The sequence below is a fragment of the Cylas formicarius genome, unplaced genomic scaffold, assembly GCF_029955315.1.
Source record: "Cylas formicarius isolate icCylForm1 unplaced genomic scaffold, icCylForm1.1 PGA_scaffold_8__14_contigs__length_24414737, whole genome shotgun sequence".
NCBI classification, from domain to species: Eukaryota; Metazoa; Arthropoda; class Insecta; order Coleoptera; family Brentidae; genus Cylas; species Cylas formicarius.
Window position 1 is genome coordinate 15,990,282 of NW_026844361.1, and position 14,368 is coordinate 16,004,649.

At 33.9% G+C, this 14,368-nt stretch overlaps 1 protein-coding gene across 1 annotated transcript in view; it reads left to right on the forward strand.

Annotated features, from left to right (window-relative positions):
• The window catches only part of LOC132706234 (fatty acyl-CoA reductase wat-like), a 33,177-nt gene extending 19,341 nt beyond the window's left edge, over positions 1 to 13,836 (forward strand). Inside the window, exons 4-10 of the mRNA XM_060677447.1 lie at positions 4,489 to 4,634; positions 4,691 to 4,800; positions 6,304 to 6,496; positions 10,846 to 10,958; positions 11,018 to 11,198; positions 13,060 to 13,250; positions 13,597 to 13,836. Coding sequence (XP_060533430.1) covers positions 4,489 to 4,634; positions 4,691 to 4,800; positions 6,304 to 6,496; positions 10,846 to 10,958; positions 11,018 to 11,198; positions 13,060 to 13,250; positions 13,597 to 13,760 — 1,098 coding nt within the window. The 3' untranslated portion in view covers positions 13,761 to 13,836. The remainder of the gene's footprint in view (positions 1 to 4,488; positions 4,635 to 4,690; positions 4,801 to 6,303; positions 6,497 to 10,845; positions 10,959 to 11,017; positions 11,199 to 13,059; positions 13,251 to 13,596) is intronic.
• The last annotated feature ends 532 nt before the right edge of the window (positions 13,837 to 14,368 follow it).

Sequence of the window (14,368 nt, forward strand, 5' to 3'; positions counted from 1 at the left end):
GAACTCGAGATGGTATAAATTCTAGAGTTTGAAATCGATCAAAAAAACATCCATTAGATTATTCAAAAGGATTTGCGTGCCTTCGTTTCTCAAAAATCATTGAATTTGTTCAAAATTTTTAACCTACCATAAAATTAAAATTAACGATATTCGAGCAACATTTGGCAGACGTGTTCGTATCCTGGGGTAGCTACTCGCACGAACGCTTTCTAATTCCCCCAAACGAAATAATAGTTATTGTTGGAGGTCGATTATCAATGCAATTTGCACCGCCGCGTTATTGTTCGCTACGCAAAAGAATGCGAAGTGATTTAATACTAATTTATGGAGACTACCGTCCGAGAATGTGGAATCGGATTGCCATTAATGACTCTTTATTCTAGCGTGCGAGTTACGACGGCTTTGATAAAATGAGCGAACGGAACGGTACCGTGGCAATCGTGATTAGATCATATCTTCAATATACAGGGATGCTTGAAAGTAATAAACTTTGAGAATCAACATCAATAAGCGCCTCAATAATAGATAATTTTTCTCCAATGCTATCTGCAATATTGTGCAATGATTGCGGAGTAATAAATAAATAAGCTGAGCTGTTAACTTAACCGCATTGCTGCTCTGGACCTATCGTAAAGCTAACAACAGAAAAGTTTGCTGAACAGCTTGGCATTACCGATTTCAAGACTTCGGAAGATGATTGGGGAAGTTCAAACATAGACAGATAAGTGGCGACGCCCGTGATCTCGACAGAAACGTAACTAATCAGGATTTGCCTACAACAGCAGACTTGACAGAGGAAGCCATATTACAATAAGCAAGAAAGGGTGAGCAAGAACACCAACAGGAAAAAGAAAATGAAGAAGTTGATCTGGGACCACCACCACCAACAAGCCCTATATTCAGCTATGCTGCTAGAAAAAATATTTATGTATCATGAGGAGGATGTCCCTCTGGAAGAAATGGTGAAAATACAAACCAAAGTACGGGATGCGTATTGGCATACAAAAAAAATTCAAAACGAAATGTAGTTCTTAAATGTTTATATAAAATGTTTCTAAGTAGATGTTAAACGGAAAAAAAAATAGTCAGAGTGGTCATTGAAGTTAATAATAGGATTTACGTTGTTTTGTATAGAAATGTAAGAATCCTCAATTTTTATAATGTGCTGTACTGAATCCAACTCTCAATTGGTACGTTATTAATTACATTTTTTTATCAAATAATAAACACTGAGATTTAGAATAGGTCTTTAGGTCTTCCAAAAATTGCGCGTTTTTGTAACTGAATCCCAAAATAAATATCATTTTCTAACAAATATTCCTGGATCACAGATTTTGAACTTGATGAAGCTGATGTTTTACGTAGCAGAGGGCTATAGCTGCTTGAGTTATCCATTTCAATAACACTTTTATTGGGAACATTTTTGAAAAGGTTTTTTTGAAACCAGTTTTCATAAAGTTCCGCACTTCTATCTTCATGATAATCCAAGCTGGAATCCTCAATATTCTCGTTTTCTGACCCAGCGTGTATTATATTGATACGTTTTCCTTTCGTTAGTGTCATGTGTATCGAAATATGTTTCAACAATATTATTTATGGATGTGTTGTCAAATCTATATCGTTTAACTTCTTCTTCAAGTGCTTAATCTGTGTGATTCCATTACTTTTTGCCTTTTGTCTATTTTGCGGTACTTAAATCCCATGTCACAAACACTTCTATGGAGGGGACACTGCGTACATTTATATTGATTTCATCTTCTTTAAGCTTCTTATCCAAGGTAGGGACAACTTCGCTTTGATAGAGACAATATATTTTCTTCTTATTCGGTCCTCATCACTATTGTCTATATGGTAAGTATACACTACATTTATTCATTTTTTTCAATTCTCCACTTTTAATAACATCCCTAATCGACAATATTGGGTTTTTGTAAGTAGACAGGTTTCTTTGAAAGCCTCTTGTTTAATAAGTCATCTACTGATTAAAGATTTGAAAGGCACAGTAAAAACGATTACTCAACAATGCCATAAATAGTCAACACTCATGAAATATATCAGAAAGAAAGAAATACACCTGCCCCACCACCCCCCTGCCTTGTTACTCAAGTAAGAATAAATTTTTTGTTAACGACTTTACCCAATCACAATAGGTAATAACATCGTTAAAGTTTTATTTGGAAGGATCCGTCTAAAGCCAACACGATGAAGATCGAGACAGACTATACTCGGGATTTCATTAACATCGTTTTTGCCGTTGACATCATAGACTAACACCGAAAACCGGAAGTAGTACAGTCATACACAAGATAAATGTTCATGACTGTAATAATGCTACTATTTTCATCTGATCGTAGGCATATTTTTCCCAATAAATCAAATCGGTAGACGTGAGGAAAATGAAACACAAAGTGTTTTGTGTAATTGTAATTATATTAATAATAAACATAAAATTAATTGCCAGAGTGGTTTGCACTATCACTATCATCCAAGGGTATAATTAATGGTTTTACGTTGTCTCACGTTTTTTTTATAATTATTTTCCACTTCAAGTACATGATTAACACATATTCTCATTATATCAAGTACATCGGCGCACATTTTTGGGTTAATTTTATTGCGTCTAAGATGGTTCTTTAATTCGACCAATATCATTTCTAAAGGATTCAAATCGCAGTGACAAGGGGTAAATTACCGTATTTTTTTTATTTTGATAACTTTAAAATTAAGATCATGACTAGGTAATTCTTGTAATACCTCTTTTTTTGCTGCTGGTCGTTGGTACTTTTTGAGTTAAAGTGATTACCAGAAATACCTTCAACTATTACTCTGCCTGGTGAGGTATTTGAAAGCAGAGATTTTTTACCCAATTTTCAAATAGATCATTTGTCATTTTCCAAATGCAGTTGATCGGTCAGTAGATCGATCTTTTTCTTTTCAGTTTTACTGCAGTAAATCAAGTGACTTCCTTCTCTACTAATCCACTCTGTAACACCATACATAAACACTTTTATTATGTCTTGTCACCTTCTCTCTTGTCTAATGTATCATTATCAAAGAATCGGTGCAAGGTTGACCTTGTAATACCAGTTAGCTCTCTGGCGTTTTTAGAACATCTGCAGAGGTGTTTTACATGAAAAAATATAAATTATTATCATAACAATATAAGTATAACAAATAATGAGTGTAACCAGTGCTGGCAAACGCAACTAGTTTAGACTTTACTAACATGAATATATCTTCCTCTACTGATAAACCTTCCTTTTATGATATTGGATCGTACACCATTAGGAGTATTTAGAAACTTAATGTTCAAAGGTTAATGTGTCTCAAGCAAAAAGGTAAATTTCATGTTTGGCACTCTGCTGCCATTTTCCAACTTTATTTGAGAGATGCTGACAATTTTTGTAGGGTAACTTCAACGGTGAAATGATCGATTATGCAATGATTAAGGTATTAGTTTCATTAGTTTCGCCAGTTCGTTCACGGGTGTTCTGCTGTGCAAAAACCTAAAACTCATTACTCAAATGAAGTTTATTAACCCTGTTGGGTGACTTTAGGAAAGATATTTGGCAAGCTAGTGGAATTGATCTCATTCTATTTACGGCCTTTAACGGAGTCTTTTTTCTTTGAGTCATAAAGCGAATATCAGATAAGGGCAACAACATGCATGAAATACTTATCAACTTTTTTCTGCTGCAGAGTTATACTCCAACCAAAAATATAGTGCTTTTACAACCGACCTCCTGGTTAACTTTGCCTACTGTTAATTACTTCAAAACATGTTTTCAATTCAATTTCAATATTAAGTTCTATTTCATTATAATAATAATAATAATAAAGTATCAGTCACTTAAAAAATTGTCACTATCGTTATTGTCGTCCCCTAGTTCAGTGATCAACTACGTCACTAATCGTTTTCGGCAAATATTTTTTTCGTTTAGTGTTAGTTTTTTACACTTAGACCAGTTTTGTACTGATATTTCAGCTACCGGATTACGAAATATACAATGATACGGGGGTAATGTCAAGATTTCATGTCCGTTTTGTTGTGCTATCGAATCGATTTTGTAGTCTTTATTAAAATGTTTTTATTTATGAAATTATTTGGAATTTTTCTAATTTCTACAAACATTCGTTACGGTCCATCTCAGGAAGATCTATTTAATGCATCTGTCAGGATGGGTTTTACCGCGCAATGCTACTAATGACAGCGGTTAAGGTACTGCAAAATACTTAAAACGTCAAAGATACTTATTACTTATTACTATGTCATATGTTTATGTTTTCAAAAATAACTGGAAACTTCAACGAACCAAACCTATGTACGCGTAAACGAATTCTATTACTCCGCGTTAATGGCCACTGATGTCATAACCGCAAAGGAGTAAACAAATTAGCCGATTTCATGAATATTTGCAACGTATTTTTCGCACTTTTAATACAGCAATTGTCACTTCGAAAAAATCACTGTGATGATATTATTTGCAGGCAATTTTGCACGTTTCGACGGCATTCTCGAACTGCAACCGAAAAATCGTAGACGAAACGTTTTACGAACCTCCAATATCGGGGGACAAATTGATAACGCTCGTAGACTGTCTGGACGACGACCGTTTGGACGCCATTACCAAAACGTAAGGCAGTTTGACAAATGGCATTGCTTTTTTTTTTAAGTCCGTGCGTATTTCAGACTCCTCGAAGACTTCCCCAACACGTACGCTTTCACCAAATGCGTCGCCGAAGACGTCATCAGGAAAGAAGCGAAAAATTTACCCGTAGGCCTCTACCGTCCGTCCATAGGTGAGAAGAAAACCAATGCTAACCTAAAAAGAAGCAGATTAACTTCAATACCAATACTTTAAAATTTCTAATGAACTCTTAAATGATATTCATGCTTACTTGAATATTAAAAAAGTATCGAAAAACATTCTCAAAAAGGTCTTTATATTGTTATATTTCTCATTTTTAATGCTACATTTTTATTTCATTTTTTACCGCCTACTTATTCGCATTTTAATCTGATGATCGTTGTTGTCGAAACAATTGTCATGTCATAATATATAATTTCGCGAAAATCTGAACTTTTAGTTCTTATTTATTTTGAAAATTAATTACGGTCTTTAACTACTCTTTTGGGATTTTATGAATTATATTTTGTTATGCTTTGGAGTATACATATGTGGACATATATGTTCACAGTTTTGGCGATTTTCTGCAGTCAAAAAATTTTGTGGTGAGTCTACTTTGAGAAAAAAAATCTTTATAAGTATTACAAGCCGTTCCAAGATGGTCGAAATGAGGCCGATGACGAACCTCGTTCTGGACGCCCCAGCACGTGAATAACAGATGAAAGTTTTGAGGAAGTGAAACAAAAGGTTTGAGAAGTGGCTCTATTGGCTCATGCCATACAATTTTTTCAGAAGTTTTGGGCATGAAACGTGTAGCATCAAAATTTATTCCAAAACTGTTTAATTTTGAACATAATGAGTGTCGATGGTGCATCGCTCAGTAGCTGTTAAACGACGCCAATGATGATCCTGATACGCCCAAAAAGGCGAGGAATTATAGATATAGATAGAACCGCCAAGACCGAAAACATCACGTCAAGTTCGATCAAATGTCAAGGTTTTGCTTACTGTTTTATTTGATTATTGTGGCGTGGTACTTCAAGAGTTCTTACCACAAGGTCAACAAGGAGTATTAACTTGACTTTATGCCCCGTTTGCGACGGGCCATACGAAGAAAACGTCCGGAAACAATTCAAAGAATTTCATACCTTCATACCTCGACCACCATATTCACCGGATATGACCCCCTGCAACTTTTTCCTGTTCCCAAAACTCAACAAACCAATGAACGGAAGGAGGTTTGAAGGAAATAAAAAATCACTGGAAGAACTCAAGGCTATACCAGAAAGTGTTTGCCAGAAGTGCTTCGAGGATTGGAAAAACGTTGGCACAAGTGTTTTATATCTGAGGGGATTACTCTGAAGGGGACAACATTAATTTTGATGAAAAAATAAATACTTTTTGATAAATCTTAAAGCTCAACTTTTTTTGAATACCCCTCGTACAGCCATAATGTTGCAATTTTAAATTTGTGTACAACCCAATACATCCGTGACTGGGATATGATATGTGTCTCAAAAAAAAACTTGCAAATTGGCTGCAACTGTGAACATATGTCAAGGACATGTGTACCAACATAACAAAAAAATATATCGATGATCATTTCACTTTTTGAACGCGCCTTGTATATGCTTCTTCGCAAACGAATTTCCCAACATTTTAAAATTAATTCTAGTGATAGCAACAGTAAAAGAGCCAGTGGCGGGGTGGATTGACAACATATATGGGGCCACTGGGGTATTGTTGGGCGTGGCAGTGGGATTGCTCAGGAGCGTTCACGGGAAAAAGGAAAACAAGGCGGACATGGTACCAGCGGACTACGTCATCAACAGTTGTTTGGCCGCTCTCTGGGACGTTGCAACCATTAGGTAACGCATTAAGTCACTAATTAACTAACAAAACATAAATTGAACCGTCACAATGCTTAAAATTATAGATAGAGAGATATACAGTTCCTATTTCAATCCTAAAGATAATATAATGCACTGATAAGAAGGATTCCTTTATATGAAGAAATTTGACATTATCACACAATGATTTTGAGGAAATTTCCAGCTAAAGTTACACGAATTTAAAAGCCTTCACTTTTATCATAATTCCATAATTGCTTCGGCTCAAGATCATTAAGGATTGGTTTAAGATTAGGCATTATTCACTTAAAATGTTACTTGGGACACATTCGCTGAAATTTCTTCTTAAAAATTAGAATTTAAATTTTCGTTCATGGAATAAAATTCGCAGCTTTAAATAAAACAAGTTTTGAAACAAAGTATAGTTACATACACAGTCGAAACTCTATATAGCGAAATTGAAAGGACTCCTTTTTTTCTTCGTTATGGGCACCTGAAAAATAACAATACCCATATGTGTTCTGTAATAATTAATTATTTTATATAAATATTTTAACATCTACTTAGGAACATTTTATATAAATATTTAAGAACTACATTTAATATTTCAAATAATCGGCCATTTTCTTTTGACTTTGGCTTGTATTTCTACCGTTTCTTCGAGAGGGGCATCTTCCCTAGCAGCTTAACTGAATATAGGGCTTGTTGTATGGTTGGTGGTGGTCCCAGATCAACTTCTTCATCTTCTTGGTGCTCTTCCTCACCTTTTTTTGCTTGTTGTAATATGGCTTCCTCTGTCAAGTCTGCTGTTGTAGGCAAATCCTGATCTATTACCATAAAATCTTGCAACTTCTCACTTGTAAACATAATTATTGTTTGAAACTGCTTTATTCACTCGCTTAGTGGTTGATCACCTTCTTAGTCCTGTTGGCATTCTGTCTCGGTAATAAGTCCTGCATGACTATAGGAGTGTTGAATTATTTCTGTTGTCACCTCTTTCCAAGTTTTTCTAACAAAGTTCACTGCATCTAGCATATTATATAGATCATTTCCATTAAAATGTTTTTCCAGTGTCTACTCTTAAGACTTTTTATTACGCTCGGGTCCATCGGCTGTAATACACTTGTTGTTTTGACTGGAAGAAATGCCAATTCAATATTCCGTAGATTTGGAATATGGGGATGTGCAGGGCAGCTATTCAAGAGAAGTAATATTTTCCGCCCCTTTAATTCTTTATCCCAAAAATGTGCGATGTCATCCATGCAAACTTGTTTGCCTTGCAAGTGACCGGCAAATGCTTGATGTTCTTAAAACATCGTGGGTTAGTTGATTTTCCAATCACGACTAGCTTTCTTTTTTCTCTCCCACTCATATTGACAGTTACTGAGACTGTTGTACGTTCTTTAGAAAGTTTTCTACCCACACACTTTTCGCGTCATTTTGTAAAAAATACCAGTTTCATCAGCATTAAAAATGTAGTTAGCAGGGTACTTTTCTGCTATTTACTATACTTTTCACGGGCTTCGCCACTTATCTTTCCATAATTTATACCATGTCTCTGTTTGAACTTCCCCAATCATCCTTCCGAAACCTTGAAATCGATAATGCCAAACTGTTCAGCAAGCTTTTCTGCTTTTAGTTTTAGTGGAAGGTATTATACGAAATTGTGTGACCCACCTACAAAATGAGATTTCAAAGTTTCTTGAGATAAATTTCCAAATAAATCTGTAAATATTTAGGAATACTAACATAATTAGTGATGATGATGAGACTAACGTATTTTGTATAATTTTGATTATAATAGGTACTTAATTTATTTTCTTTAGTTTATTTCATTTTTTTTTTTTTCGTAGGTCTAGTATTTAAGAAGTCTATAAATCTTTGTCTTTGTTTTCGACATAGTTCATTTATTTGATCTTCTGTAACATATTCTAGAATATCTGGCCTATCTATATTACGTTCTAAAAAATAAAAAATGTTCACCTCAATTTCGTTTGTTTATTATATGCCTCTAAGGAAATGTAAGCTAGGTTCTATCAGCCGTTTGCTGTGAACAAACAACACTTAAAACATGAGAAAAAAATATTAAATACCTGAAATTATTAAAATCTTGTAAACAATATCCAGCATGACATCGAATCGAATTTCAGATAACAATGCAAAAGCCATTATCTTATAGAATAGCCGTATTCTTCAAATGAAAATATTGAAACTCACCTTGCTATTCAAATTTTTGAGAGATTGACCTAAAAAATTATTTTAGTGAGAAGGTGGAATTTATATTCAAAAGCTCAAAAAGTGAAGCAATGAGAGACTTTGTTGTGGAGATGTAAGATTGTCTTTCTAAGTCTTAGTAGTTTTGGCATTCCAGTGGTTCCTAATGAAGGACAGTAGCAGAAAATTAATTTTGCTTCTCATTTACTCATGAATTAAAACCATCCAAATGCACTGACACTTTCCCTTGTAGGTTATCTCTTGTTTGTAAATAAGAGTAACTAATTTTTGTTCTCTTTAGTTTGTCAATAATGTAATCTGCTCCAATATTTTGAATTACACTACATTACTTAATCAATTAAACATTTTGCTCTAAATCAGCCATAATGTATATACCAAAATTGCACAACACCAACCTCGCTACAGCATCAGCAGTGGCAATCCGAAAATTAAATTGATTTGTAACGACCATCCAATCCAACGATCACCCTGCGAACAACGAAACCACACCACAAGTGTAGCTAGAATATTCCAAAATGTGTTATAATACGACCAAAAATATAGTGCATTTATTGCTTTGACGTTTTAAGCATTTTGCAGTACCTTAACAGCAGATCTTCGCAGGACCGTTTATATGTTTATTCTGCAATAAGTTGATCTTGAATCAGATGGACCGTAACGAATATTTATAGAAACTTAAACTTTTTATTTGAAACGTAAATGGTACGTTTTAAATTTCATTAAGCATTGATGCTGTGGGGTGATATGTATCGTTCTTAATATTTTAATATAAATAGGAATATGTTCGTATATATTGCGGAGGTATTTGACTGTGATCCTTCCAGTAAATTCGCATTTATGTACCTTTTCACTGAATAGTAAGTACTTGTACTCTATTTATAGATAGTGACGATTTTTCAAGTGACTGATACTTTATTATTATTTTATTTAATATTTTGTATATTAAACATGATATTATGTAGAAATGCAATAAAATAGAACGTAATAAATTGTTTCTTTGTACTATTTTTTTTATGTAGATGTTTTAAGAATTAGTGTGTGAAAAACATTGAAAACATACTTATATCTTGCTTGTGGGTGTAGGTAGATAAATTCCTAGGACGGTCCTGGAATGGTAAGGGTATGCTCAGCAGGGTGTTCTATATGGGTTGCACTTTTGGAGTAATAAACAGTAGGCAGTTAATCTCGGGGTGGTTTGTAAAAGCACCATATATCTGTATATACCATGACGATAAATATTGTGTTACTTAAAAAATCATAACTATCGCTACTGTCGCCAGTTAGACCAGCTTTGTACTGATATTTTAGCTACCTCTGGCCAAATTAGGTTTATGGTACAACCACTAAATTTTGGTGCAGTTATTTCTCCTTACATGATACTGGGATAATGTCAAGAATTCATGTCCGTTTTATTGTGATATCGAAATGCTAATATAATTTACAGTTCTAAAAAAGACTGTTGTTGTTTACAAATCGAAGATCTAAGACACAAAAATACAAGAAGAATAATGTTGTTAATCGAAGGCACACAAGACAACAATGATTATTTTCAATCTTACCTGTAAGATAAATAGAATACAGTTCCCTTACCCTTTGAATTATCCAGTGAAAACAACCTCGCCTGGTGAAAGCTCGAGAATTTGTACTGTAACATACTTAAAGCGTCAAACCAATAAATGCACTATATTTTTGGTCGTACAATGAGAATCTCTACCTAAGGCCGTAAGACCTTACGTAAAAGATTTTCGGCAGGAACGTAACCATGAAAGTGTATAAAGACAAAGTCAATGAAATTATCTCAAAAGCGTTTATAGTCAAAAGAATCACAAATTTATTATAAAAACAACCATGATTTTAAGTCATAAGCAAAATACTCGAATCAAATGCATTTTCAACAAGGGAAAAATACCAAAAACATCATTCTTTTGTTCCAAATTGTGTATTTTTATCACTGATGATCGCCAAAATGGTAGCAGGTATCGGGTTCATCAATGTTTGTGTTATTTTCTGATGACTTATGACTTCTTAGGTTACAAAGTAAATGCCAAAACACTTAGGGTGATGCCTATTCTAAAGTTTTTAAGCTGGTTGCATGCTTCTTTGATATTGCTTAAGGCTCTGCGGTGTTCCAGGACTTTGAACGACAACAAAGAGACCCGGGACAAGCAAAGTCGAGAAGAGAAGTTCGAAGAGGAGATACCGGTCTACAATTACGTGAGCACGGTGCAAAACGGTATAACCTGGGGTAAGAAATTACTGGGAAATGTCGATGAGCATTTAGCCACCGAATCTTATCTGTTCCAGACGATTTCGACAGACTTTCCACAAAGCACGCTACTCAAATCCCATCGGAGAAGATAGTTTGGCGGCACTGCTTCAAAATGAGGTCGAACTACTACGAGCACATGCTCGCCGTTTTCTTTCTGCACACTGTTCCCGCTTATTTCGTCGATTTCGTTTTGACTTGTTTAGGAAAAAAACCGATGTAAGCTTTTATTAAATTATATTTTTCATATTCACCATATACAGGGTGATATTTAATGATATAGAATTTAATGAAGCACATTTTGTTTTTCAAACGAAGCAAACTCAGTTAGAAAAGTTCGATTAGGTTGTTGTCTTTCAAGATACGTGTTCAAATATATTGACACCGTCTCTATGGTTTTTTCATAAAATTTTACAATATATCATTTTCAACGACACAGTAATGCGCTAGATTTTAAAATGTCATAGACACATTTGAAAAGTCATAGTTTATTAAGGAATAAAAGTTTTAGTTCAATATTTCAAATTTGGGGGACCATAAATGCAACTTACAATACATGAATAAAAAGGTAATAATAAGGGCTCTTCAACACTTAAAAATCCAAGATGGCGACCGTAAGAAAAAAAAATAAAGTTGATGATGGTTTGAGAAAAAAGAAACGTTGTCAGGGATTTGTGATCTGACCATAAGATGAAGCCTAAAGAGTTCCAATGATTTTTTCGAAATTTTAAAATAAAAAAACGAAAACCGGAAGCTTCAGATGTTCCCCCATTTTCTCGGAAGTAACAAAAATAACTTCAGTTTCAAAGCGGAACATTATTTAATTTACCTTACCGTTACCGAGATCCATATGATGAGAGTCAAAAAAAATGCGTAGCGTTTGTTGAGATAAAAACAAAATTGGTGTTCATGGCGATATTGAGAATTGTAAATGAATTATTTAAAAAAAAAATGTTTTATTAATATTTTAATTTTTTGTGAACATCTACTGCATTTATGTATGTCAATAGACAATACCGTTAGTATCCAACAATTAATTATTTTGTCTTATTGGTGATTAAACCTCATCATTAATGGAAGAATAAGTGATAATACTAAATAAGCATGTTAAAACGGAAAAATATCAATGCCTTCCAGGTTATTCTAAAAAAGTAGTAAACACCAATAACAACATTTTATTTTAAGTTTAAATATTGTGGGGCCTGTAAACTAATAAATTAGCGTTATATTTGAAAACCTAATTATATATTAATAACTACCCCTGAAATGTAGGACTTATAAAACTATAAAACTAATCTAGTTCTTAAATAAGACATTAGTAAAAAATAAAAAAATAAAAATTTTATTAAATAAAAAAGAGATTACCAAATAATTCAAAGAAACTAGCAGCGCAAGACGTTATATTAATTATATTAATGCAAGTATAAAAGCCAATTTGTAGTGCTTTCCAACTTCTTTGTCCCCTTACTTGCCTATTAGAAATACCGTATTTAAATGGCCAGATTTTTTTTTAATGTAAATTGAGTTCCTATTAAATCAGTTACCACCAAAGATGAGCCTGGCATTACCGAAATTAACTTTCAATGAACATATTTTAAAAGTAACATTTTATTTTATGTTTAAATATCATTGAGGGTGCTAACTAATAAAATTGCACTTTTTTGGGAGCATTAAAAATTGCGATGCGGTGTTCGCTAGATTGTTGGGCTCCTATTTGACAATCTAATTGCACATAAACCTCCAGAACTCATATCGTTGCATTTACAATTTTTTTAGAATTTTTTTATTGGGTTAGTAATGATTATTGAATAATGGACCAATTCTTTCGCTTGTAAGGGCTGTGAATAAAAAACGAAGATAATCTCGTATCGCTCACGCAATACGTCAACGATATTGGCATCAGTTGCTGATATTCATAGTCCGGGTTTCATATCGACATCACAAAAATTGTTGAAAAATGAGAAAACCAAATTTTACCACTTTGTATCTCGTTAATTTTTGTCAATTTTTGCTGATACGTCAGTGGATCCACCAATTAGTCAAGAAGTAGCCCCTTAGATTAGAAAATTCTGAATTGTAGGCTAGTAAAGGGCTACCAGAAAATCAACAAGTTCGCCGATGTTCTAAGCTATTTCACCATGAACGAATGGCAATTTAAGAACGACAATGTCCAATCGCTGTGGAGCAGGATGAAAAAGCAAGACAAGGAACTTTTCGAATTCAACCTGGAGAATTTCAACTGGGACATGTATTTCTACACATACACAAGGGGTATGAACAGTTCAACCCAATTTCAAGAAAAGTGACAATTGACAGGTTTTTTAATTACACTCAAATAAAGATAAATGCGGATATTTAATATATGTTTATTTATTTTTTAGTAGCATTCTTCTAAAACAAGTATTTTTTGACATATGTTTCTTCAAATTTCAATCATGGCTTGCGAATGTCAATAAGTAGGCTGTAAGGTCACCTGTTTAACTAAGCCTGCTAATTAGATCCATATTTTTTGAGAAAAACTTTCAACGCAAACCTATTTTACAAATGAAATCGGGTATTCTTTATTTCTTTCATGCCATTAACCAGAGTAGTGATTGCCATATGGCTCGTGTTCCAGGTGCGCGTTTGTATCTGCTGAAGGACCCCTTGGACACCATTCCTCAAGGTCGCGTAAAATACTACAAGGTCATGGCAGCGCACTACACTGTGCTGGCGATATTTTGGATCCTCATTTTCAAACTGGCCATGTTCCTACTCAACGCGGCCTTGAAAATGTGGTAGACCTGTATATTTGTAAATTATTTATTCAAGTTTGTAAATAGTGTGGTTTTTATACGTTGCCATTATATAAGTAGACAACCAATTTGCAACTAGTTTCATTTGCACCTGTCACGGTACCACTTGTATTGCACACAAACTTTGAAATTGTGTCCGTGTGTTGCAAGTGCATGGAGTGTTGCCTACGAGTGATCTCAGTTGACCCGAGTTTTCTACATAAATTTATTAGTCCGGGTCTTAATGTTCGTATGTCAGAGACGTAGTCTAACTTTACAGAATAAAATATATGTTGCCGCAGTCTCTTTGATGATCTTTGATGTGTTGAGATACGTGCAGTCGTTCGTTATTTTAGGGGGTTACGAGGGTTTTTTTCCAACAATATGACATATTTATATTTTTACATAGTTTAAAATGGAAATTTTTAAACAAATATACGAGTATGCACATTTTGCACAAAAATGTTGAATATTCAAATATGTTTCCATAAAACATATTGTATTAAAAAATTGAACCACCAAAAAAGAACAAGGCTTCAACGGTTTGACAATAAAAAAATTCTATTCTTATCAGTCAATTCCACAGAGTGTTTCAAATCTTTTAACAATAGATTC